The sequence below is a fragment of the Borostomias antarcticus genome, assembly GCF_949987555.1.
Source record: "Borostomias antarcticus genome assembly, chromosome: 21".
In the NCBI taxonomy this organism is placed as follows: domain Eukaryota; kingdom Metazoa; phylum Chordata; class Actinopteri; order Stomiiformes; family Stomiidae; genus Borostomias; species Borostomias antarcticus.
This window is the reverse complement of record NC_140254.1, coordinates 11,813,961-11,841,374: the sequence shown is the minus strand read 5'-3', so window position 1 is coordinate 11,841,374 and position 27,414 is coordinate 11,813,961. Positions and strand designations below refer to the sequence as shown.

The window sequence follows — 27,414 nt, the reverse complement described above, 5'->3', positions numbered from 1 at the left end:
TCTCTCCAGGTCCCTTTTCTAATACTGTAGCCACTCCCATGAGTCTCTAATACTGTAGCCCCTCCCACTCCCATGAGTCTCTAATACTGTAGCCCCTCCCACTCCCATGAGTCTCTAATACTGTAGCCCCTCCCACTCCCATGAGTCTCCACTCCCTGTGTGGCTGAGTGGCTGATACTGTGGTAGCAATGTACCAATGTGGTACGAGGACCCTCTTCATGGGTGGGTCTGTGCTGCAGAGACCAGCCGGGCTGGCGCTGGCTGTCCTCCAGGGGGAACCGGCCAGTTAGTTAATTAGACCGTTAGTGGTCAGACCTGGTCAGTTAGTTAATTAGCTCGTTAGTGGTCAGACCTGGTCGAGCTGCTGAAAGTCCAGACAGACGGGACACAGGGAGCGTCCCAGGATCAGTGACCCGCGTCACAACTCTGAGACTCACTGAGTCAGTCTGACAGAGAGTCACAGAGAGTGAACCAGACCGATCATCTGTCTGTCTGTCTGGTCTAGAGGGTGGTGACAGATGCAGAATCCTCCGCTACAGTGGGTCATCACAACTAAAGAGACTGTCCCTCAGTGTCTGTCCTCAGTCTCTCTCTCTCTCTCTCTACCCCCCCACCCTCCCGTCTCTCTCCCTCTCTCTCCCCCACCCCCTCTCTCTGTGTCCATCTGTCTGTCCTGTCCCTCTCTCTCTGTCCGTCTGTCTCCGGCGGCGGTCGGTCTCAGTAGTTGTACTTGGTGGGCGTGACCAAGGGCGAGGAGGTGGAGCTTGCGGGGAGGAAGAGGGGCTTGGGCGGGAGCTGGGGTTTGAGCGAGGCTGTGCGTCGGACGATGGCAGCGCGGTGCAGGAGAGGCGGCTGACTGTAGCTGTGCTGCCGGGTCAGACTGGCGCTGCTGACTCCGCCCCCGCCGCCGCCACTGGAGTTCACCCTGGTCAGTAGCTCCTGCCCCCCCCCGCCGGCCCCTCCCCCCCCCCGCTGGCTTAAGCTGTGCTGCCGGGGCACCGCCCCCCCGTTGCCCATCTTGATGAGGGCGTGGCGCTGGGCGAGGTGGCGTGATGAGGTCACGGGCGCGTGCTCGGGGATGCTCTGCTGCTGCAGGGGGACGGAGCCTGAAGAGGAGGAGGCGGCGCCCTCCGCAGGCGTGGCCAGGGTGTGCATGGTCAGGCCGTCCCGGGGCAGCGTGGACGAGCTGTAGTAGGCGGCCGACTCCGCCTCCGGGATGTGGAGCTGCTGGTGCTGAGGGGGTTGGTGGGGGGGTTGGTGCTGAGGGGGTTGGTGTTGGGAGGGTTGGTATTGGGGGTGTTGTTGGGGGGGTTGGTGTTGTGGGTGTTGCTGGTGTTGGGGGTGCTGGTAGTGGAGGGGGTGATGGTGATGGTGGGCGTGTCCTTGACTCTGACTGGCGGCGGCGGGCAGCAGAGAGGCGGAGTCAAGTAGGGTGATGCCGCCGCCAGCCGCGCTGACCTCCTGGATGTGCTTCAGCAGCTCGTCCAGCGCCGACACGTCCGCCATGGGCTGGGAGGCCCCGCCCATCACCACCTGCCCCTCGCTGCCGGGGGCGTGCCGCTCCTCAGGGAGGTGCAGCGAGGAGGAGGAGGAGGAGGAGGGGAAGACCCTGGCCGCCTGCGTCTCCTGGGCGTTGTTGCAGCTGTTATGGTTGCGCTCCCAGGCGCCGCGTAGCGCCCTCATGTTCCTGATGGGGAGCTCTGGGGTGGAGTCCGGCGTGGGCAGGCCAGACAGGTCCTCCCCCTGGGACAGGCCGAGGTCAGGGTCGGCCAGGCCCAGCGCGGGGGGCGGGGCCTCCCCCGCCCCCTCCCTCCTCCCTGCGGGGATGAAGGAGCTGTACATGCAGGGGCTGGACAGGGACAGCGAGGCGTCCAGCTTATCGTCACGGGGAGAGGCGGTGTCCAGCAGACCATTGAGCCTGGCCAGGCTGCGGAGGGACAGGGCGTGGGGCAGCGTGGCCTCGGGGTCCTTGGCCAGGCGGCGGGCGTGACGACTGGCGGCGCTGCGGCTGCAGAAGCACGACACCAGGAAGCCGGAAAGGATGGCGCCCAGGCAGAACGCCACCAGGACACAGGCGATCAGGAGGGTGTAGTGGACGCTGTGGCTGGAGGCGACCGGGTCTGGGAGGCTCCTCACTCCTGGGGGGGCAGGGGGGGGGGGGGGGGGAGAGAGGGAGAGAGTCATGACTTGAGTCTGTCAACCACAAAGCGTTGGTTGTCATGTCCGTTCTCTCTGACATGGAAAGGCTTTTACTACTGTAGGCACCCCGTATCCGGAGGACTTGAAGAGAAGCCATGTTCCGCCGGGCAACCACCACCCACCAAGATCAACACCCAGAGGCTTATCAGCTCCACCAGGCCGGACGCGGCCCAGGAGGGAGCCTCGTTTCTGGGGGAGCTGAGCCAGCATAGTGCCCTACCCCTCCTGAGGAGCTGGTTTGAGGGGAATGTTAAGTCTAGGGTTTAGAGAGTAATGCCTGAGCCTGGATCCTCTGAGTACAAAAACTGATGAAAGCACAGCTTCTCTCTAAAAAATAGTTGTGTTGACTGTTCAAGGTGACTATTGTAAATGAAGGTCCCAGAATAGAACACCTTCCTCTCCAACGTCTGCTCTCTCCAGCCAGACACCTACGACTGCTGCGTTGGGCTTCAGTTACACACAAAGCAAACAAAGTTGTCCCAAATCGACATACAGTAGTATATATATATATATATATATATATATTGTTTGTTTGTTTGTTTGTTATGCAAATGAGTCCTGAAATAGAGCCCTGCCCCCAGGCTTCAGCCCCCAGTGACCTGGAACCCGCAGACCTCCTCTGATCCTCCTCCCTCACTGGGCTCACAGGATGGAGAGACTGGGGCTACGGAGGGATGGAGAGAGGGAGAGATACAGAGGGAGGGAGGGAGAGAGGGAGAGATAGGGAGGGAGGGAGGGAGAGAGAGGGAGAGATAGAGAGGGAGGGAGGGAGAGATACAGAGGGAGGGACGGAGAGAGGGAGAGATACAGAGGGAGGGAGGGAGGGAGGGAGGGAGGGAGGGAGAGAGGGAGAGATACAGAGGGAGGGAGGGAGAGAGAGAGCGGGAGAGATAGAGAGGGAGGGAGGGAGAGATACAGAGGGACGGAGAGAGGGAGAGATACAGAGGGAGGGAGGGAGGGAGAGAGGGATAGATAAATAGATATGGTAATTAGGCTATAATCTGTTGTTCTAGAGAATGTGACTAATCTCTGGCATCGTGTGTGTATGTGTGTGTGTGTGTGTTTCAGTAGACAGTATGTAGGTCAGAGAGCTGCTGCTGAGGAGTAGAGATCCCCCAGGATGCTTTGCTCTCTAATGGGAACCAAACGCCTAGTGAGCTCTGAGCCCAGAGTAACCAGACTGTCTCTGGGGGGGGGGGGGGGGGGGTGAGTCTACAGTAACCAGACTGTCTCTGGGGGGGGGGGGGGGGTGAGTCTACAGTAACCAGACTGTCTCTGGGGGGGGGTGAGTCTACAGTAACCAGACTGTCTCTGGGGGGGGGGGGGGGGGGGGGGGGTGAGTCTACAGTAACCAGACTGTCTCTGGGGGGGGGGGGGGGGGGGTGAGTCTACAGTAACCAGACTGTCTCTGGGGGGGGGTGAGTCTACAGTAACCAGACTGTCTCTGGGGGGGGTGAGTCTACAGTAACCAGACTGTCTCTGGGGGGTCTGAGTCTACAGTAACACCAGTGGGATGTTCTACATGGGGGAGGGCAGAGCCTTTAGCACCAGGGATGTTCTACATGCCTCTCTGGGCACACGCACACACAACCGCACGTACGCGCGCACACACACACACACACACACACACACACACACACACACACACACACACACACACACACACACACACACACACACACACAGCAGGAGACAGCTAGTCAGAGAGCTGGAGTCAGACAGCATCTCCCAGCGCCTCAGCCTCCTTAATATAAAGGTCAGGAACCAGCGTCTGACAGAAACACCAAACCTGTCCCCTCCCAGGCAGCAGCAGGAGACTACAGCACTACTCTCAGCTCTGTGGAAGGATAACGCTGGCGCGAAATATTCACCCAGTCCGGCCCTGATTGTGACCTCCTAGCAGAGATTAGAGGCTTGTCAGCAGCAGGCAAGAAACAGGACAGACGCCAGCTTCCTATGAGGCCAATCACAACTCTGCTTAGTGCTGCCATGACGGGCCCTGAATGGGAGAACAGTATAGAGAGGTTTAAAGGAGAGCCAATGAAGTACCTAGTGAGTTCTCCGAGCATGTGTGTGTGTGTGTGTGTGTGTATGTGTGTGTGTTTGTGTGCGTGCGTTAGCAGTTGCGGGGGCAGGCATTAACACTTCGGATGACCTGGGCGATTTGCATGATAGCATTTCTCCATGCTTACCTAACCAGGTAAAGAGCCGTCATCCCGACCAGGTCCCTGAGGGAACGCTGTTCTTTTAGAGCAGGTCCTGGTGGGTGAGCAGGACCATCATGTCAGGTAGATGCTAATGTATTTCTGCCTGGAGTGGTCATCCTACAGGGTCAGTTTAAACAAGGACGCTCAAACTCCTTTCAACCAGAGCAGTTACTGCAATACTGAAAATACCAGATATAACTCACTACCTCAGAACCCTAGCCTAGACCACATATAACTCACTACCACAGAACCCTAGTCTGGACCACATATAACTCACTACCACAGAACCCTAGTCTGGACCACATATAACTCACTACCTCAGAACCCTAGCCTAGAGCACATACTGTATAAACTCACAACCACAGAACCCTAGCCTAGACCACATATAAACTCACAACCACAGAACCCTAGCCTAGACCACATATAAACTCACTACCTGCTGTGAGAACCCTAGCCTAGACCACATATAAACTCACTACCTGCTGTGAGAACCCTAGCCTAGACCACATATAAACTCACTACCTGCTGTGAGAACCCTAGCCTAGACCACATATACACTCACTACCTGCTGTGAGAACCCTAGCCTAGACCACATATAAACTCACTACCTGCTGTGAGAACCCTAGCCTAGACCACATATAAACTCACTACCTGCTGTGAGAACCCTAGCCTAGACCACATATACACTCACTACCTGCTGTGAGAACCCTAGCCTAGACCACATATAAACTCACTACCTGCTGTGAGAACCCTAGCCTAGACCACATATACACTCACTACCTGCTGTGAGAACCCTAGCCTAGACCACATATACACTCACTACCTGCTGTGAGAACCCTAGCCTAGCGGGTCCTGAAGTGGATACACCATAAATGATTCATTTTCCAACATCAGTTTTTAGATGAGTAATGGGTAAAAAGTAAGTCTGAACTGAACTCTATGTTGTCTGTGTAACTGAGAGGGACCACCAGACAGTATTTAAGCTGGTCTCCCAGGGCCTATAGAACCACTGTATCTGATTCTATTCAACGTCAATACTGTACTCACATATGATTCAGTCATTTCCCAGTTTCATCACCATCATCATCATTTATATATTCACACACGCGCGCGCACGTACACACACACACACACACACACACACACACACACACACCATTAAGACCCTGCCTGTCTCCTCTGTGGAGCACACTGGGTTATTGATCCACCTGCAGCTCCAGTGACCAATAAATACAGCATTTGTCTGGAGGCAGGATCCCGGCTCATGGAGCCTTGTGATTGGCTGTGGCATTATCGACTTAATGAGGGGAAAAACGACAGTGGCATAAAAATACACAGCAACCCTTCTCTTCTTCTCCTCATCCCTACCTCATCCCTCTCTCCTCCTCCTGTTCTCATCCTGTTCTCCTCCCCCTCCTCCTCCTCATTCTGTTCTCCTCCTCCTGTTGTTGTTTTTTTTTTTTTTGTTTACTTGTTTTTATATATTGCAGATTGTTATTTTAGCGACTGTACATTGTGTTCTTTGTGATTGTGTTTTAGCATTTTCTTGATGCCCCAGAGGAATGCGACTTGGGAATGTAAATGTCTGTGTTGTGTGTTTGTGTGTGTGTGGGGTGTGTGTGTGTGTGTATTAGAGGATGACATTTTTTCGGGATGGGAGTCAATTTCACTTTGAATCACGTGATTGGGCAGGAACGGGAGTAAAAGTCAATGGGAGCAGACAGGAGTGGGAACTATGACAACAAAATCAACGGGAGTGGACGGGACTGAAAACAATGATGCAGTTATATTTGATTTTATTTCATCAAATCAAATCGATATTTGAACATTTCTCCCCAGCATCGAGTTAAACATTGCATTGATCACTTTTTGTAGTTTTCATTCAGTCACCCAACACTGCATCACAAGCGAAACGAACTACACCGGACGTCTAGTAGACCTGGGTTCAAAAAATTGATTTTCCGATTGGAAACCTCTTGGAACCTCTTCTCTCTTTCCTCTCCTCCTTCGATCTTCACCTCTCTTCTTCTCCTCCTACTCACAAAGCCGGCAACCAGCTGGATCTCATCTTCACTAGACACTGTTCCACCCCTAACCTGTCTGTCACTCCCCTCCTCTATTTCATGTCCTACTCCCTCTCCCTCCCCTCTTCCCCCGTAACTCCTCCTCCTACCCACATGGTTACCACCCGTAGCCATCTCCGCTCGCTCTCCCCTACTGACCTTTCCTCTGCCATCACCTCCGCCCTCCCCGCCCCTGAATCCTTCTCTCTCCTACACTGCCACTGATCTTCTCATCTCTACTCTTTCCTCTTCTCTGGTCAATCTCTGTCCCCTCACCTCCAGGCCTGCACGCCCAACTCCTCGAGACGCCTGCCATGTTTTTGACGGCCGCAAACACACACCCAGACGCGTGAAGGCTGTGTGAGCTCATCCATTCACCAGACAAACACACACCCAGACTCATCCATTCACCAAACACACACCCAGATTCATCCATTCACCAAACACACACCCAGACTCATCCATTCACCAGACAGACAAACACACACCCAGACTCATCCATTCACCAGACAGACAAACACACACCCAGACTCATCCATTCACTAGACAAACACACACCCAGACTCATCCATTCACCAGACAGACAAACACACACACCCAGACTCATCTATTCATCAGACAGACAAACACACACCCAGACTCATCCATTCACCAGACAAACACACACCCAGACTCATCCATTCACCAGACAAACACACACCCAGACCCAGACTCATCCATTCACCAGACAAACACACACCCAGACTCATCCATTCACCAGACAGAAACACACCCAGACTCATCCATTCACCAGACAGACACACACCCAGACTCATCCATTCACCAGACAGACACACACCCAGACTCATCCATTCACCAGACAGACAAACACACACCCAGACTCATCCATTCATCAGACAGACAAACACACACCCAGACTCATCCATTCACCAGCCAGATTATGGGGCGGCTGTAGCTCAGTTGGTAGAGAGGGTCGTTCAGTGATCGAAGGGTCAGTGGTTCGAATCCCAGCTCCGACTGTCCACATGTCGAAGTGTCCTTGAGCAAGACACCTAACCCCAAAATTGCTCCCAATGAGCAGGTTAGCACCTTGCATGGCAGCTACCACCATTGGTGTGTGAATGTGTGTGTGAATGGGTGAATGAGAGGCCATTGTAAAGCGCTTTGAGTGCCGCTAAGGTGGAAAAGCGCTATATAAATGCAGTCCATTTACCATTTACCAGAAAAACACACACCCAGACTCATCCATTCACCAGACAAACACACACCCAGACTCATCCATTCACCAGACAAACACACACCCAGACTCATCCATTCACCAGACAGACAAACACACACCCAGACTCATCCATTCACCAGACAGACAAACACACACCCAGACTCATCCATTCATCAGACAGACAAACACACACCCAGACTCATCCATTCACCAGACGGACAAACACACACCCAGACTCATCCATTCACCACACAAACACACACCCAGACTCATCCATTCATCAGACAGACAAACACACACCCAGACTCATCCATTCACCAGACAGACAAACACACACCCAGACTCATCCATTCACCAGACAAAGACGTAGAGTCAGAGCTGCTGGGCATGGCCGTGCGTGACTGGTATTGGTCCTGACATGCCATGAGTGGAGAGCTCGGACGTTTGTTTCAATGACGGTTGTTCTGGTCTCTGGTTGGAGGCCTGCCCCCCCACCGCCAACGCCCTCCCCCAACACCGCACCTTTCTGCAGAGTCTGTAGGACTGCTCAAGGTCCCTGGTACCGCAGAGGATTGTGGGGGTTTCAGCTGATTAAAAACCTCCACTACGCTCTTGGAGTGAGATTGAACCCTGCCCGCTCTAGGCATGACAGGATTGATTGCTAACGAGGCTGCCATGGCTACAGAGCTGAGTGTTCTGAACAGATTGCTCCATAACGACCTCAGGTTGAGACTACTACCATTAAGAGCCCACTTCCTGTCTGACTTGAGAGCCAATCCCCACAAGGCTTGACTCCGGCCCGCATCCTTCGGGGAGGTCAGGGCTAATGTTGCTGGTAAAATAGGATAATCACACACACCAGTCCAGACCACTGCTCCACTAGCACCTGGTCTCTCTCTGGAGGGTATGTTATCACGTGTGGCTATAAAGACTACAGTGACTGGTCTGCTCTGGTCTGGCTATAAAGACTGGTCTGCTCTGGTCAGGTCTAGTCTGGTCTGGCTATAAAGCCTGGTCTGGTCTGGTCTGGTCTAGTCTGGTCTGTTCTGGTCTGGCTATAAAGACAGGTCTGTTCTGTTCTCGTCTGGTCTGGTCTAGTCTGGTCTGTTCTGTTCTGGTCTGGCTATAAAGACAGGTCTGTTCTGTTCTGGTCTAGTCTGGTCTAGTCTGGTCTGGTCGGGTCTAGTACGGTCAGGTCTAGTCTGGACAGGTTTAGTCTGGTGGGGTCTGGTCCTGGTCTGGTTTGTGAATGGGTAGAAATCGGTGGTGGGGTATGTCCCTCTAGTGAGTTCTATTGGGTTCATTGACAGCCGGCTTGTCCATGAAGACAGTCTGAGGCCACGCCCCTGAGGCCAGGCCAATATGGACAGTATCTACCTGTTTGATTTCTGCCAGGAGGAACTGTGGCTTTAATCTTTTCTGCAACACACAGACTGGTAAACAATCTGTCGTTCCATAGAGGAGCAAACTGCCCCTCCCTCAGGGATTTCCAAATGGAATCTGGCCAAAGACGACTGTGAACCACACGCCCTCACACACACCACACAACAGGCTGGAGCTTCCATCTCCAAACTCAAAGTGCTTTTGAGACTTACTGAAAAAAAACCTCCGGCCTGTTATTCATTCTCCAGATGGAAATCTAGTATTGTCAAAAGTGATCTCTAACATTTCTAACATCGCAGCAGGTAACTTGATAACAGGAGAATAAACCCATCTAAAATAATCTACGTTTTTTGTTGTCAGCGGTATCTGAATAAAATAACGTTAAATGAACGACAGAACGGAGAGAGAGACAGAGGCAGAGAGAGAGATGTACTGTACCACAGGCAGAGAGAGAGTACCATCAGCAAAGCGGGTAGAGAGAGAGAGGAAGAGAGAGACGTACCATCGGCAGAGCGGAGAGAGAGAGAGGCAGAGAGACATACCGTAGGCGGAGTCTGCAGCAGAGTTGTGGTTCCTGGTGGTGGCCAGCACATCCGCTGAGGAGAACACCACAAAATATGACCTTCACCAACATGACCTTCACCAACATGACCTTCACCAAACATGACCTTCACCAACATGACCTTCACCAACATGACCTTCACCAACATGACCTTCACCAACATGACCTTCACCAACATGACCTTCACCAACATGACCTTCACCAACATGACCTTCACCAACATGACCTTCACCAACATGACCTTCACCAACATGACCTTCACCAACATGACCTTCACCAAACATGACCTTCACCAACATGACCTTCACCAACATGACCTTCACCAACATGACCTTCACCAACATGACCTTCACCAACATGACCTTCACCAAACATGACCTTCACCAAACATGACCTTCACCAACATGACCTTCACCAAACATGACCTTCACAAACATGACCTTCACCAAACATGACCTTCACCAACATGACCTTCACCAAACATGACCTTCACAAACATGACATTCCCAAGACTGGGCAGCACTATCAAACAACTCAGACTACATCCTAAACATGACCAGGAGGTGTGTCTACAACACATATTTCAGCTGAACGGCTTGGTATCATGACAACAGCTCACTCACCATGACAACCCTCTGGGAAAAGTGAATGGTCGCCCTCGATGTCTTGTTCAAACCCCGCTCTGCAGAGAAAGAGAGAGAGAGAGAGAGAAAACAAATGACAACCTTAACTGGAATCAATCACACCAGCACTGCATGCTGATTGGGTGACAGAGTGATAAGACAACTTGCGCAGCCTATCACATGAAGTGAGGAGAGGAGCACTTCCTGTCTCCTGGTGAGACTACCTGGATGTGACAGTGACATCACCACCACCCACAGAAGTCAAGCATGGCCAATCAGAGAAAGAAAGGCCAACAACTGTTTACTGCTTCCCTAATGATCCCTACCCACAACCCCCTCTCGTTCCCCGCATGCTACACTGTCCAATTAGGGGAAAGACACGAAAAGCCACCGATAATAAAGGTCATGTGACAATCAGTCGTCCTATCAGGCGACAAGGGGGGGCAGAGGTGGCCTTGTTCTACTGGGGAAGAGGAGCAGAAAGGAGGACAGAGATGAGGGAAGTTAAAGGTCACGCGGAAAAACACCATCCAATCAAACCCTATCCACTCCGCTGATCCCCACGGTTATTATGGCGCGTTCCAGGCAACCCGTAACTCGTGTTTTTCCGACCTTCTACACGTGAAAATGCACTGCAGTCAATCCCGTAAATCCGTTGGTGTTCTGACATCAAATTCGCTGCAAATTATGAATCCTGTAGGGTTTTATTGATCATTTTATGAAATCCATTGACTTGTATTGAAGCGACCGTTGTAGATGTGTAGATCAATCCGCAGAGGGGATTCAGGAAGCAGAACTACTTACGGTAGCTATTGTTATTGTTTATGTTGCTAGGCTACCTAGTTTGCGGAAGTTTACACACCTATGTGCTGCGACTAAATAGCTCTATGCTAAATATTTTAAAAAGCCTTTCCAGATGAACTAGAATCTTACTTTATGGCGAATTCTATGTCAGAACGCCAACTAACACCTCGGTGAGTTTCTTGTCTTTGAAATTGAGAGTTTAACATGTTTTTTGAATGATTTTTCACGGTGCCCACCCACATCCATTGTATGACCAAAACGGTGGTAGAGCAATTATCAGACTTTCTCAAAAGTGCTAGTTTTGTCAACGTTTTGATCTGAACCATTGTATATGATCATAAGTAACCTTAAAGCAGGGCTAAACATGCATTTTCCCTTTACTACTCCTTTAAAGCACTATAACAATGCACTAATGCACTCTCTCTCCCTCTCTGTCTCTTTCTCTCTCCATCTTTCTCTCCCTCCTTCTCTCTCTCTATCTCTCTCCCCTCGGCCTTTTATATTTATTGTGAAGAGTGCTGCTTTGTGATCATTAGTTTATTTTTTCACCTCCTCATTTAATCTCTGCCCCTCCATCACAGGCTGCGCACACACACACACACACACACACACACACACACACACACACACACACACACACACAAATGTATCCGCCATGCATACACTCGCTGATAGGATTAACTGTTGAGCCGATAGGCAGACAGGCAGGGTGTGGTGCTACAGTAACTCTCCCTACAGGAGGTCAGGCCTACAGGGAGTGGATAACGGCAGATTGATAGCGCTCCGTTCTGCCTCTCTCTCTCTTTCTCACACACACACACACACACACACACACACACACACACACACACACACACACACACACACACACACACACACACACACACACACACACACACACACACACACACATCTAGAAGTCTGGCTGTTTAATGGAGGTTTTTACATATTTGCATGCTGGGAGATTTAGAGACCTGCTGGGCATCAGGGAAACAACAATGAGAGGGGGGTGGGGGGTGGGAGAGAGAGAGGGTGGGAGAGAGAGGGGGGGATGGAGAGGGGGAGGGAGAGAGAGAGAGAGAGAGAGAGAGAGAGGGGGAGAGAGGGGGGGGAGGGCTGGAGAGAGAGAGGGGGGGGAGAGAGGGAGAGAGGGGGGTTGGGGGGGAGAGAGAGTTAGGCCGTTATCCACTGATTATTAACATTAAATAAAGAATTCTTCAATTTTGGTTACATCTCAGATTGAGCCCCCAGGACACGAAAAACCCGAGAAAAGAATTTCAGACACGAAAAACCTGAGAACTGAACTCTCAAAAGACTCCAAATTATTAAATTAACTACCGTACGCGAAGCAAAGTCTGCCAACTGAGGGCCACCGCCCGGCCTGGTGTTTGGCTGCCACAGGCGGGGAGAGCAGCCGGCTCCCAAACCAGAATTCTGCAGCTGAACTCCGAAGGGCTCACCCCCAGTAAGATCGACGTCATCGAGCACCTGGCCTGCACCACCAAGGCTCTCGTCATCCTCCTCCAGGAGACCCACTGCGTAACAGCAGATAAGCTAGTTCTTCCAAATTTCGCTCTAGCTGGGTCTACCCTAAGCAGGAAGCATGACCTTGCTACGTTCGTCCATCAAAGGTTGAACTAGACTCTCGTCGATCAATCCCCGACTGGCTCGGAGATTGAGTGGTTGTGCGTAGATGTTGGCGGCTTTAAAATCGTCAACGTCTACAAGCCTCCGCCCTCGTGAATCACACCAGTGTATCTCCCAGTCTTCCCTCACCCCTGCCTCTTTGCTGGCGACTTTAACTGCCAGCACGAGGATTGGGGGTACAGCACCAATACATCCGACAGAGAAAACCTGGCTGCTTGGGCAGCTAACAACAGCCTGGCCCTGCTGTACGATCCCAAGGTAGCAGCCAGCTTTGTCTCAGGTCGCTGGAAAACTGGGATGAATCCTGACTTGGCATTCGCGAGCGTCGGCGTTGATAACCGGCTCCCCGATAGATGCGTGCTAGGAAAGTTCCTGCGGTCCCAACATCGCTGATTACCAGGCCGTATCGTCTGAGTCACGAGAACTGATACATTTTTGTTTGAGGAATGATGCCGTTTAGGGTGAGACATGAGAACTGACAACTTTTCGTTTGAGGAGTGAGGCCGTTTCATCCGAGGAGTGATGCCTTTTAGTGTGAATTCACACCGGAGAAGTTTGCTGCTGCCCTCCAGCATGTAAAGCCAGGGAAATCTCCGGGGCCTGATTCTATCTGCCTGGAGGTAATACTCCATGCAGCGCCTGCCTTGAAGTCCTGGTTAAGAGCGTTCCTCTCTTCCTGCTTGTGCCAACTCAAGATCCCCAAAATATAGAGAAGAGTCCTAGTTGTCGCGATCCCTAAGCCAAACAAGCCTGAAGGGGACCCCAAGAGTTACCACCCCATCTCTTTGTTATGTATCCCCTTCTAGATCCTCGAGCGTCTCATCTACGCCCGCGTCGAACCAATGGCACCGTGGCCTCACCTGCAAGCTGCTCCGCCTGCTGCCGGACAGGCACATGGTCAGCATGATCATGGAGCTTTTCCGAAACCGCAGCTTCACCCTCACCACCGGTAGCGGACAGCGAAGCAGGTTGCGATGCCTTAAGCACGGCGTCCCCCAGGGATCTGTCCTGGCCCCCGTCCTTTCTAACATCTACACTTACGACCTGCTGACCACAGTCTCCAGGAAGTATGCCAATGCAGACGACCTTACGCTGGTGTACTGAGCTGGAGGCTGGCAGGCCGTGGAGGGGACACTGAGCCAGGACATGCAGGCACTAGCGGCATACATCCGGAAATGACAAAACTGTGACCTGGAGGTGTGCCCGGATATATAGCCTGGGTGACCCCTCACCCAGGCTCGGGGTGGTAAAAGGATAGCCCCTCGGACCCAAGCCTGGGGAGGAGAGGACAATACAACACCTAACCCGCACGAAGAAGAAGAAGAATTAAATTAACAAAAGATGCCTATCTGGAACATTGGATTACTCAAATCAAAACACAAAACAAACTTTACTACTATCTGGCCCTAAACCATGAATATAAATTGGCAGAGTACCTCTTCACTGACCGAGATAGAAAGCAGAGAAAGATCTTGGAGGAGAGAGGGAGGAGAGATGGAGGAGAGAGGGAGGAGAGGTGGAGGAGAGAGGGAGGAGAAATGGAGGAGAGAGGGAGTAGAGAGATGGAGGAGAGATGGAGGAGAGAGGGAGGAGGGGGGAGGTGAGAGGGAAGAGAGGTGGAGAGAGGGAGGAGGGGGGAGAGAGGGAGGAGAGGTGGAGGAGAGATGGAGGAGAGAGGGAGGAGAGATGGAGGAGAGATGGAGGAGAGATGAAGGAGAGATGGAGGAGAGAGGGAAGAGAGATGAGGAGAGATGGAAGAGAGGTGGAGGAGAGAGGGAGGAGAGATAGAGGAGATATGGAGGAGAGATGAAGGAGAGATGGAGGAGAGAGGGGAGAGAGATGAGGAGAGATGGAAGAGAGGTGGAGAAGAGATGGAGGAGAGATGGAGGAGAGATGAAGGAGGAGGGAGTAGAGATGGAGCAGAGATGGAGGAGAGATGGAGTAGAGATGGAGGAGAGAGGGAGGAGAGAGTGAGTAGAGGTGGGGGAGAGATGCAGGAGAGGTGGAGGAAGGAGGTCGGCCTCCTGCCAGAAAGATGCCATTCACATAGACAGGGAGGAGGTGACACTTACTTGAACCCGGGCGCCACGCTGACACAGTTCCCCGTGCGGAGCCAGATGCAGTATGGGTCACGGGAAGACAGACAGCTCCTAAACGACAGAATAGAAGACAGACGGAGAGGGAAAAAGGAGAGAGAAGAGGAGAGGAGGAGAGTGAAGAGGATGAGAGTGGAGAGGAAGGGAGAAGGGGAGAGAGGAGAGGAGTGAGTAACATCGCTCGCTCGTGTGTGTGTGTGTGTTTGTGTGTGTGTGTGTGTGTGTGTGTGTGTGTGCGCACGTGTGTGTGTGTGTGTGTGGCAGCATCTATGTTGGGGGGGGCTAGTGGAGTGTGTGGTGTCGGGGTGATTCTGCTGCTGCTTCTCTGAGCCTGGCTGGTTGGCTTGGGAACTTGTGTATTTGTATGTGTGACAGAATATCTCGTCAAGCCTGTGTGTGTGTGTGTGTGTGTGTGTGTGTGTGTGTATTTTATTATCTATTCCTAAAGATGACAGATATGAATGTGACAGCCTGTCCTTATCTATGAAGGTTAGCATGTGGGCTTGCGTGTGTGTGTGTGTGTGTGTGTGTGTGTGTGTGTGTGTGTGTGTGAGACAGCCAGTTCTGGAAAACTGAAGCCAGTCATGTCATTCTCTCCCTGAGCTGTACTGACACACTGACAGCCTGCGGGGGGGGCTCTCTCTCTCCGAGGGAGGAAGGCAGATCTACTCGTCTCTCTCCTCTCCTCCTCTTGTCTCTCAGCTCTGTCTCCCCTCCATCTCCCGCCCCGTCCCACCAGAAGAAGATTATGTGCAGAAAAGCATTGTGGGTAAAAGCGACAGCGTCTTCTTTCATAGTGGGACTGGAGTGTGAACGACAGCAAAAGGGATTTCAGTCTGATATTTTTTTCTCTTCCTCTGGGGTTTGGAAATTCTGTAGTTTTCTTGGTTCAGAGAAATGTCACCAATTCACAAGCTCAGTTATGAGTTCACACCAACTGTCATAAACTCTAATATCTGTCACTGATGGAGTGCTTCAGGGGATGAAGACCATCACAGGTTCTGTCGACTATAACCATATTCAGGATGCTCAACTTGATATTCTGCTGCAGGGTTACTTTGGCTCAGTGCACTGTTTCCCTAAACCTCAGATGGGTAAAATCTCATATTGATTATATGCACAGTTAAGTTACTCTTCACAGATGTTGGGTTGTTTGCCATCGTACACAAACAGACACTTTAAACTGTGCCAAGTGCAATATCAAAGTCAGTGGGAATGAACTGCCCACTGATGTCAGGACAGCAGAGTCGCTGCCCATCTTTCGTCGCAGGCTCAAAACTCATCTCTTCAAGAAGTACTACAACAATCCTCCCTCCTAGGTGTCACGGTCGGATCCGTCTAGTCTCTGTGTCTGTCATTGTGTGGGATGGTGATTGGTCTGAAGAGGCTTAGGGGCGGGTCTGACTCATGGGGGGTTTGAACTTAACCCGGGAGGAGACGGAAGAGAGGAGCCCGTGGATCCAGCGTCTCGCCGGGAAGCCAAACTTTTCCCTGAGGACATTGATTATGACCGGGACTTAACCCCGTAAAAATTCTGTCAGTCCCGTCAGCAGCCTACTGCGTCCAGGTAGGACCCGCCTAAGCCAACCTGTTCAGGTACCACATATTCCACGCCGATGACAGACCGGAGCTTAGAGTGCAGGGCTCAGTTTCTAGCCCGAGGTAACCCCTAGACTACCGAGTTCGCATTAATGATTCTCGGGTGGTATCTGGCCGTGACATAAGCACTTATTGTATTGTATTGCACTGTACTTGAGATTGCTATTCTTGCACTTTGCCTTCAGCACTAGATTATGCTCTTAGTCACTTGTTTTAGAAAGAAGATGCACGTGTGAGTTCTGGCAAGTTGTAGTACATTGGCTCTTCCTACGTTAAATGCAATTATTGTTAGTCGCTTTGGATAAACGCGTCTGCTAAATGACTGTAATGTAATGTAATGGGTTCTCACACACACACAGATGCACACTCTCACACACACACACACACACACACAGGGCTTTCTCTGTATAAAGCACTGCATTACAGTAATTAGGGTAGACAAAGACCAAACTCAAATGTCTGATATCCCATTCAGTCAGTCAGTCAGTCCTCAAACCAGCTCTGTTACCGGCGTGGTGCAGACTGACTGACAGACCTCCTGCAGGTGGGCGTGGTGCAGACTGACTGACTGACCTCCTGCAGGTGGGCGTGGTGCAGACTGACTGACTGACCTCCTGCAGGTGGGCGTGGTGCAGACTGACTGACTGACTGATCTCCGTAGGTGGGCGTGGTGCAGACCGACTGACTGACCTCCTGCAGGTGGGCGTGGTGCAGACTGACTGACTGACCTCCTGCAGGTGGGCGTGGTGCAGACTGACTGACTGACCTCCTGCAGGTGGGCGTGGTGCAGACTGACTGACTGACCTCCTGCAGGTGGGCGTGGTGCAGACTGACTGACTGACCTCCTGCAGGTGGGCGTGGTGCAGACTGACTGACTGACTGATCTCCGTAGGTGGGCGTGGTGCAGACCGACTGACTGACCTCCTGCAGGTGGGCGTGGTGCAGACTGACTGACTGACCTCCTGCAGGCTCCGTGCTGGGTGCAGCGGCTCAGTGGGACCCGGATCACGCAGCTGGAGAAGGCCACGAACACGGCCTGGTGCTCCCTGTCCAGCTCCATACCCACAATCCTCCTGTCCTCCTGGCCCTGGATGTTACACCTGGGAGGGGAGTGGCCAGAATCGTCAGGTCTGGGGGTCGTGTCCCAAATCTCTCTTTGGACCTGAATAAAAATGACTGTCAAAGACACACTGAAAGTTGTCACAGACCGACATAGAACTGTCAAAGACCTACATACACCTGCCATATAGACCTACATACTGTATACACACAGTGCATAACAGGACATACACCAATGTTTACGCAGGATTCACAAGCAGGCTGGGGGCTGCCTTTCTGTGTCTCTAGGTCCTGGCTAGTGATTGTAGGCTAGACTGAAAAGGCACGTCTTGAGATCTTTCTTAAAAATGTCCATTGTCTCCGCCCTTCTTAGGTACTCTGGTAAGGTGTTCCAGAGGTTGGGGGCATAGAAACTGAACGTTTCACAGACCTGTCATAGACCTAGAACTGTCATAGATCTACATAGACCTACATAGACCTGTTGTAGACCTATATGGACCTGGGTATTAGTCCTACATAGTTGTTGTACTGTAGACCTACATATATAGAGTAGTCGTGTTGTAGACCTACTGGGAGTGATAGATCTATATATAGTAGTTGTGTTGTAGACCTACCTGGAGTGATAGATCTATATAGAGTAGTTGTGTTGTAGATCTACCTGGAGGGGTTGTAGACGTCGATGTCCTCCAGCAGCTGCGAGGGGAAGGAGGCGTTGGGGTGCGTGCTGACCAGGACCTTCAGGACTCGCCCATCCTCCGAACCCAGGAACACCACCATGCGCTCCTTAGACGGGCCCGCCAACGGGTCCACCACCATCTGGGTCAGCTTGTACCTTGGGACCGGGGAAGACAGACACACACACACACACAGACGCACACAGACGCGCACACACACACACACACACAAGGACAGAGACACACACACAGACGCACACACAGACGCGCGCACGCACACACACACACACAGACAGTTATGTCTGGAAATTGACCATGTGTGTATGTGTGTGTGTGTGCGTGAGTGTGTGCGTGAGTGTGTGTATGTGTGAGTGTGTATGTATGTGTGTGTGTGTGAGAGTGTGTGTATGTGTGAGTGTGTATGTATCAATCAATCAATCAATCAATCAAAGCTTTATTTGTATAGCGCATTTCATACCCAGAGGCAACACAATGCACTTTACAATGTATGTGTGTGTGTGTGTGTGTGTGAGTGAGTGTGTGTGTGAGTGTGTATGTACATGTATGTGTGTGTGTGTGTGAGAGAGTGTGTGTGTGAGTGTGTGTTACCTGCTACTAGTGCGTGTGAAACAAGGTTGGTGGTTGACAGACGGTACCGCCTCATCCATCAGAGGGTAGGACTTGATGAAGGTCAACGTGTCATCAGGGAAGGTCGTGGATGACTTGTAGGCAGAGGCGGGTCCGTCGCCCGCACAGGACCCCGGCCTATCAGGAGAGAGAGGAGAAAGAAGGGGAGGAGTTTAGTTAGTGTGCCCCATCCCGCTGAGCTCCTGACCTCTAGGGGAACCAGCACAGCACTTAGTTTGGTCTCACCTGGTCTACTGTAGGTCTCACCGGCTCTGGGTCTCACCTGGGTTTGGGCACCTGCTCTTCAGGTACGGGGGTCCAGGAGGAGTCTCCGGTCTTCTGCTCCTTGAACCTCCCGCTGAAGGCCTTCTCCACGTCGTCCATGTAGAAGGCGCAGACGGCCGAGCCAGGAATGCTGTTGGCCTGCGTGGTGAACACGCCCACCACCGCAGGGCGCTGGTTCACCTGCAGCACGTTGGTGAGCGACTGGAGGACGTCGAAGTAGAAGAAGGAGTCGCCGGGGACGGAGCAGTTGAGGCGGGCCTTGAGGAACGAAGTCCAATAGCGTTCCAGGACGCGCGGCGAGCCGCCATTGTCGTTCTTGCAGACCCGCGCTACCCTGGAGAACGCCACCTGGTGGACAAACAGAGCATTACACACACACACACACACAATCACATAGACACAAAGACACAGTACACACACACAATATAGACACACACACACACATACACACACAATATAGAAACACACGCAAAATCACAGAAACAGTACACACACACACAATCACATAGACACTGTACACATATACATATATACACACACACACACATACACACACACAATGACACAGACGCAGAACACAAACACACACAAAATGAGGAGAGCAGGATGTGCACACACACATCCACAATGGGGAGCGCAGGATGTACACACACACACACACACACACACACACACACACACACACTCACATAGACACAGTACACACACACATACACACACACAATCCTATAGACACACACACACACACGGTGCGCCCCCTACCTTGCCCAGAGTGGTGTACTCCACGGCGGTCTCCCTGAAGAAGAAGTAAACGTAGTTCCCGTATTCGATAGCGTGGAGGAAGTGAGGCTCTGAGGGGGCGGGAGGAAGACACGGACACGCAGTGTGATTGGCTGTTAGGGCTGTCCATCACCATATACTTTGTGTCAATGCTGACAGCCATCGTGTGTGTGCGTGTGTGTGTGTGTGGAGTAGATGAGCTTTTCAGGTGACCAGTATTGGGCGTCATGTGACGAGGGTCATGTGATGAGGGTCATGTGACGAGGGGCATGTGATGGTTCGTGGCGAGGGTCATGTGACGCGGGTCATGTGACACAGGTCATGTGATGAGGGTCATGTGACGAACCTCGGAGCCACTTGGAGTCGTACTTCACGGTGCGCAGCACGGGCCGGTCGTCTCCTAGGCTACGGTAGATGACCGCGTCGCTCGCCAGGAAGTCCGTCATGGTAGCGGAGTAGAAGTCTCCTCCTGGAGACCAGATGGTTAAAGACTTTATTAACAATACTAGGAATTCGACTTTGTCTTTTCACACTTGAGTCCTTACCCAGGCCTTTACACAGAGTCAGGAAGGACCAGTGTACAAGCTGACAATAACAACTGTCTCTGTACAATTGTATTTTTGAACTGAATTTTAATAATTGTACTGCCTACGGTCACAGTCATCCATGATTGGATGGAATAAGTAGATGAGAATCAATTTGATTGAATTGAATAGACTGTTAGAATACAGATAGTAAATTGCCAGATTGAGAACCTTCTAATGTCTAGTTGCGTACCTAGGACTGGAATGAGGAACTGATTAGCACTGATAAGATATTGTAAGGACAAGAATTCCAATGTACCTGTACTGATTACATATGGCAAAATTAAGTTTTTATTGTATTCTATTCTATTCTATTCTATCTGTATACATGTCTGAAAGACTTATCCAGTGACTCACCAGCGAAGAGGCCCACGTTGGACTGGCCTGATTCAAAGGGACATCGAGCCTGACCCACCACCTCCTCCCCCACCTGCTCCAGGCTGGTCATCTGAGGGGGGGGGGGGGTCATCATCAATAACAGCTCACAGACCTCCACTCTCCATCACACACATCCGTGAGTGTGATCTGAACCATGCACCCTATCCGGCCTGTACTAAACAGAAAAGTCAGTCTGATGTGTAAAACACACAGTTGTAAGGAGAGCGGAATCACTCATGTCTGACAGAATCCACCCCGTGAACCTAATGCAGAGTTTCAGACCTTGTCTTTGGGTTCCCACTTCAAATCTCCGCTGGCCAAAACCCAGATAAAAACTCCTCCACACCCTCAGCGATCGCAATGCAAAATTTAAATAGCAAAAGGTAAAACCAGCTTGTCTCTCAGCACGCTTGGTTAATAGTGTTTTTTATTTTGTAGTTCAGCTCTGCTCTTTAATTTGTGTGCTTATTGTGTATTGTGTGTTGTGATATTGTGTCTTGTGATATTGTGTATTGTGATATTGTGTGTTGTGTTTTTACTGATGCGAAATCAACTGCCCCGCTGGCGGACAAATAAAGTTTTACTACTACTACTACCTTTACTACTACTACTACTACCTTTACTACTACTAGTACCTTTACTACTACTACTACTACTACTACCTTTACTACTACTAGAACCTTTACTACTACTACTACTACTACTACTACTACTACTACTACTACTACCTTTACTACTACTACCTTTACTACTACTACTACTACTACTACTACTACTACCTTTACTACTACTACTACTACTACTACTACTACTACCTTTACTACTACTACCTTTACTACTACCACTACTACTACTACTACCACCACCACCACCACCACCACCACTACTACTACTACTACTACTACTACTACTACTACTACTACTACCACCACTACTACTAGTACCTTTACTACTACTACTACTACCTTTACTACTACCACTACTACTACTACTACTACTACTACTAATACTACTGTACCTTTACTACTACTAGTACCTTTACTACTACTACTACTACCTTTACTACTACTAGTACCTTTACTACTACTACTACTACTACTACCTTTACTACTACCTTTACTACTACTACTACTACTACTACTACTACTACTACTACTACTACCTTTACTACTACTACTGCCTTTACTACTACTACTACCTTTACTACTACCCTGGAGGCCAGCCTGAATCCCCCAACCCCAGCTAGCGTCCAGAGCTAGCTGCTAGGCTAACAGGATCACACAGCCGTTGCCATCGCCAGCATGGCTGTGAACGCTTAGCCTCTTGCTAATGCACATAAATTACCTGTCTGCTTCTACACACCCCCAGGGGACAGCTCCATATCTGCTGCTAAGCACACACACACACACACACACACACACACACACACACACACACAAAAGCAGACAGCAGAGGAAAACATCTGATGTGTCCTCACCTGACCTGAGTCTGCCTTGAATAATCTGTAATTATTGTGATTTAGCGTCTTAATGATCAGCCGTCCCATCCTGCCCCGCACGACTAATTCACAGTGTTGGGAGCTACTGAACATCATTGACTAACTTAGTGTCGGGATTTGCTGAACATCACTGACTAACTCAGTGCTGGGAGCTGCTGAACATCACTGACTAACTCAGTGTCGGGAGTTGCTGAACATCACTGACTGTGGAATGGCGCCAATGCCAGCTGCCACACTTTCTTCCATAATCTGGACTCTATATTCATTATATGAATCTCCCCAGTTTGGTTGGGAATTGGTTGGGTCTGGATAGTGCTCCAGTCTCATCTGTTCTGCTGAAGAGTCAGCCCTCTTCTCCGGTGCCCCCCTCCCCCTCCCCCCCGTCAGAGAGACGCTGAGCAAACAGTGTGATCACTCCGGAGGTGTGGGAGAGAGATGGGGCTTAATGTAGCACAGAGTTAATGACTAATTAACTTGTTAATGGACCATCGTCCATTAACATCGTCAATTTCCCTGGAGGAGGTCACTGAGGTAGTCAAACAACTCCACAGTGGCAGAGCCCCAGGGACTGATGAGATCCATCCAGAAATGCTGAAGGCGCTGGGTTTGGAGGGGCTGTCTTGGTTGACACGCCTCTTTAACATTGCGTGGAAGTCCCTGTCAGTGCCAAAGGAGTGGCAGACTGGGGTGGTGGTCCCAATATTTAAAAAAGGGGACCAGAGGGTGTGTGCAAATTATAGAGGCATCACATTACTCAGCCTCCCAGGGAAAGTGTACTCCAAGGTGCTGGAAAGGAGGGTCCAGCCGATAGTCAAACCTCAGATCGAAGAGGAACAATGCAGATTTCGTCCTGGTCGTGGAACCACCGACCAGCTCTTCACTCTCGCAAGGATCTTGGAGGGGGCTTGGGAGTTTGCCTAACCTGTCCACATGTGTTTTGTGGACTTGGAGAAGGCTTGCGACCGGGTCCCTTGAGAGGTCTTGTGGAGGGTTATGCGGGAATATTGGGTGAGGGGGTCCCTACTTAGGGCCATCCAATCCCTGTACACCCAGAGCGAGAGCTGTGTCCGTGTCCTCGGCAGTAAGTCGTCTTCCTTTCCGGTGGGGGTTGGCCTCCGCCAGGGCTGCGCTTTGTCACCAATCCTGTTTGTGATTTTCATGGACAGGATATCAAGGCGTAGTCGTGCGGAGGTGGGTTTGCAGTTCGGTGAGCTGGGGATCACGTCGCTGCTATTTGCAGATGATGTGGTCCTGATGGCATCATCTGCCTGCGACCTCCAGCACTCTCTGGATAGGTTCGCAACTGAGTGTGAAGCGGCTGGGATGAGAATCAGCACTTCTAAGTCTGAGGCCATGGTTCTCAGCAGGAAACCGGTGGTCTGTCCGCTCCGAGTAGGAAAGGAGTCCTTACCCCAAGTGAAGGAGTTCAAGTATCTGGGGGTCTTGTTCACGAGTGAGGGAACCATGGAGAGGGAGCTTGGCCGGAGAACCGGAGCAGCTGGTGCGGTTCTGCAGTCGCTTTACCGCACTGTTGTGACGAAAAGAGAGCTGAGCCAAAAGGCAAAGCTCTCGATCTACCGGTCTATGTTCGTCCCCACCCTCACCTATGGTCATGAAGGATGGGTCATGACCGAAAGAACGAGATCACGGATACAAGCGGCCGAAATGAGTTTTCTCCGGAGGGTGGCTGGGGTCTCCCTGAGAGATCGGTTCAGTTCAGTCATCCGGGAGAGACTCGGAGTAGAGCCGCTGCTCCTTTGCGTCGAAAGGAGCCAGTTGAAGTGGTTTGGGCATCTAGTGAGGATGCCTCCTGGGCGCCTCCCTAGGGAGGTGTTCCAGGAGTGTCCGGCTGGGAGGAGGCCACGGGGTAGACCCAGGACTAGGTGGCAGGACTACATCTCCGCACTGGCCTGGGAGCGGCTAAAGATTCCCCAGGCAGAGCTGGTTGATGCTGCCAGGGAAAGGAATGTCTGGGGCCCCCTGCTGGAACTGCTGCCTTCGCGACCCGTGTGTGTGTGTGTGTGTGAGAGAGAAAGAGATTGAGAGAGAGAGAGAGAGAGAGAGAGAAATTGAGTGCATGAATGTGTTTCACGCACACACACATACACACAGAGAGACACACACGCACACACACAGCTCCCTACCTTGTAGTTGCGACAAGTTGGATTGAAGGCGTTGGTTCCACAGGCGAACAGAGTCTCGTCATTCCGGGGCACCAGCACCTTGATATAGTTATAACACTCATCCTACACACACACACACACACACACACACACACAAACACTTTCTCTCAGTCTCACCAGGAACATGTATGTACAGTATCACCAGAAAGGCATGTATGATCAGAAACCTGTATTGCAGTTTTGCTGAAATGGATCAAGCCTTATTTTCATTTGCGAGATCCTGACGACAGTGTGACATCATAACCAGTAGGAGGTGGTACTCACGCTGTTCTTCCCCCTGACGGTACACTTGTTCACGTCCTTCGACCTCCAGTCCAGTTTCTGCAAGACCGGAAGTAGAAACACCTGAGACAGGAGGTAGAAAACCTGACACAGAGCTCATGTACTTCATAGTAGCCAGTCAGGCAGACTTGGACGACTCGTTATCTTGTTCCATCCAGTGTTAGTTTTGACAGCAAATTTTGATTTAGTTTTAGTCAGTCTTTTGACTAATATGCTATTTAGTCTTAGTCATATTTTAGTCATCTGAATTGTTTTAGTTTTAGTCTAATTTTAGTCGACTAAATCTACTGAGATATCTAAAATTAAATGGGTTTAGTTAAAGGGTAATGCATTATTTAACCATTTCTCTAGAATTTCCAAACTCATATACTCCCGGAGGAAACATCTATTAAACTGATGGACAAAGCTAGTGAATTACATTTCTGTGTGCTCTCCTTGCCTGTGTTTGAGTTTTTTCAGTGAGCCACGACTTTCACGGAAATCTTAGCATCTGTTCCCAAATCGTCCCTCCATAACATGTTCCTCTAGTTTTTATTTGTTGACGAAAATGTAAATAGATTTCATTATAGTTTTTGTCATCATAAATTTGTTTTTATTTAGTCATCGTCTCATGATGTTAACTAAAGGTGGTTGACGAATAATTTTCATCATAGTTTTCGTCAACGAAATTAACATTGGTTCCATCACATCGACGACTCAGCACATACAGTTTTGTGTTATTTAACAGTGTTTTGTGGGGTTTGGTCTGACCCGCTGTAGGGATGGATATTGATAAGATTTTAGCGATTCCGATTCCATTTTCGATTCTGCTTATCGATCCGATTCCTTATCGATTCTCTTATCGATTCTCATTGGGCAAAAGAGTACAAACAGGTTTATTAACATTAATTTTCTTTTATATATACTTTGAACATGTCAATTAGGCTACAGTGCTGTTTTTTTAGGTGCATTCACCTTGAACTAAAAATAATACTGACAAACAAATGTCTGTATTTTTTCTATAGAAAAAGATCAATAAAACATGAATCATTCTGTTGAATTTTAAATCCAATAACAGTCTAACATGTTACTAGTAGAAAACAATGCTCCTTCCATTTAAAAAGGGTATATGAGCTAAGCTGACAAAAATAAAACTAGCAGCCGCAACTGGCAATAAATACAATCAAGTGAAGTGCAAATGGAACTGAGTACAGTAGGTCTGCAACCATCAAACTGTATGGAGAATTAACAATTCTACTACTTCTACACAAAGTAGCCTCTGACCCAGACCGATTGCCACCAGCCTGACTCTGAACGGCATCATCTAAATTACATGGATGGAAATGGAGATTATTCATATAGTGAAAGCTGGTTTACACAATTAAACAAATGGCACTAACACAATAGACAGGGACTCTGGAATCTCTGTTTACCTTCAACTACACTAACGTTAGCTGCGCTGCTGTCGTCACTCCGGAGTGCATCAAAAATGGGACATTCCTGCAAAGTTATCGCATGCTGTGTGGCCAAATGTTTTTGCATATTTGTAGTATTTTCCCCCTTTGATGATATACGTTTATTGCAAGCATTGCAAGTGGCCGTGTTGTCATCTTGTCACGTGAAATGTAACCACACTTTCAAACGTTTATGCCTAGGCGACATGTTGCTGGCCTCTTCTACCGTGGTCTAGAGCGTGCGACGTCATCGCGCATGCGCAGCAACGACAGGAATCGATAGCAGAATTGTTAAGGATTTTGGCTAACGATTCCAAGGAATCGATTCACTGGGAACCGGTTCTCAACAAGAACCGGTTTTCGATGCGCATCCCTAACCAGCTGAGGGGTGAAGTCATCGGCGGCTGCGGTCATGTTGACAGCGAACACATGGTCCCTGGCGGCGATGTACAGCATGTGGTTGACCCTCAGCATGCTCTGGAAGTCCAGGCCCAGACGCAGCGTGTCGTTGTCCCACAGCAGACCCTGGAACCCTGGGTACAGGTAGGAGTCTGCAGGAGAGAGAGAGGGGGAAGGAGGGGGAGAGAGAGAGAGAGAGAAAGAGAAAGAGGGGGAAGGAGAGAGAGACATGGACAGAGAGAGAGAGAGAGGGAGTACATCGTCTTCAAACCATAACCTTCCTGTTTGTGAAACCCGTTCTCCTGACTGACTTTCAACACTGGCTAAACCACAGACCTACCACAGGAAAGACCCCTCAAGACGGGCTAAACCACAGACCTACCACAGGAAAGACCACTCAAGACGGGCTAAACCACAGACCTACCACAGGCAAGACCACTCAACACTGGCTAAACCACAGACCTACCACAGGCAAGACCACTCAACACTGGCTAAACCACAGACCTACCACGAGCAGAACCACTCAACACTGGCTGGCTTGCCTGCTGCTGATGTCCCTCCTCCTCTTACAGGGCTGTGGGTTTACAAGTCGGCCATCTTAGAGCATTAGCGCCAGTCCTGTGTGACTGTGCCTACACTAATCTGCTTCCCTACACAGAGTTCTTCTAAACCACCGTTAACCAATCAGAGGGCTACTCACGCTCCCAGCCAACGACGCTGATAGGCTCCAGGTCCTTGGGGAAGGGCGTGGCCAAGACGGACAGCAGAACGGAAGCGAGTGCGAGCACCGCCACTGGGAGGCGCCATCGCGTCCAATCAGGAGAGAGCAT

At 50.6% G+C, this 27,414-nt stretch overlaps 1 protein-coding gene across 1 annotated transcript; it reads right to left on the bottom strand.

Annotated features, from left to right (window-relative positions):
* Nucleotides 1-695: 695 nt before the first annotated feature.
* LOC311322812 (semaphorin-6C-like) lies at nucleotides 696-27,414 on the bottom strand (the record flags this gene model as incomplete). The annotated part of the gene is made up of 15 exons (XM_084454930.1): nucleotides 696-2,138; nucleotides 9,614-9,667; nucleotides 10,257-10,315; nucleotides 14,780-14,857; nucleotides 17,362-17,502; nucleotides 18,120-18,293; nucleotides 18,745-18,900; nucleotides 19,046-19,395; nucleotides 19,810-19,898; nucleotides 20,174-20,296; nucleotides 20,769-20,859; nucleotides 24,432-24,533; nucleotides 24,735-24,791; nucleotides 26,564-26,736; nucleotides 27,285-27,414. The coding sequence occupies 15 exons, from the start codon at nucleotides 27,412-27,414 to the stop codon at nucleotides 718-720; spliced, it is 3,198 nt and encodes a 1,065-aa protein (XP_084311056.1). The 3' UTR covers nucleotides 696-717.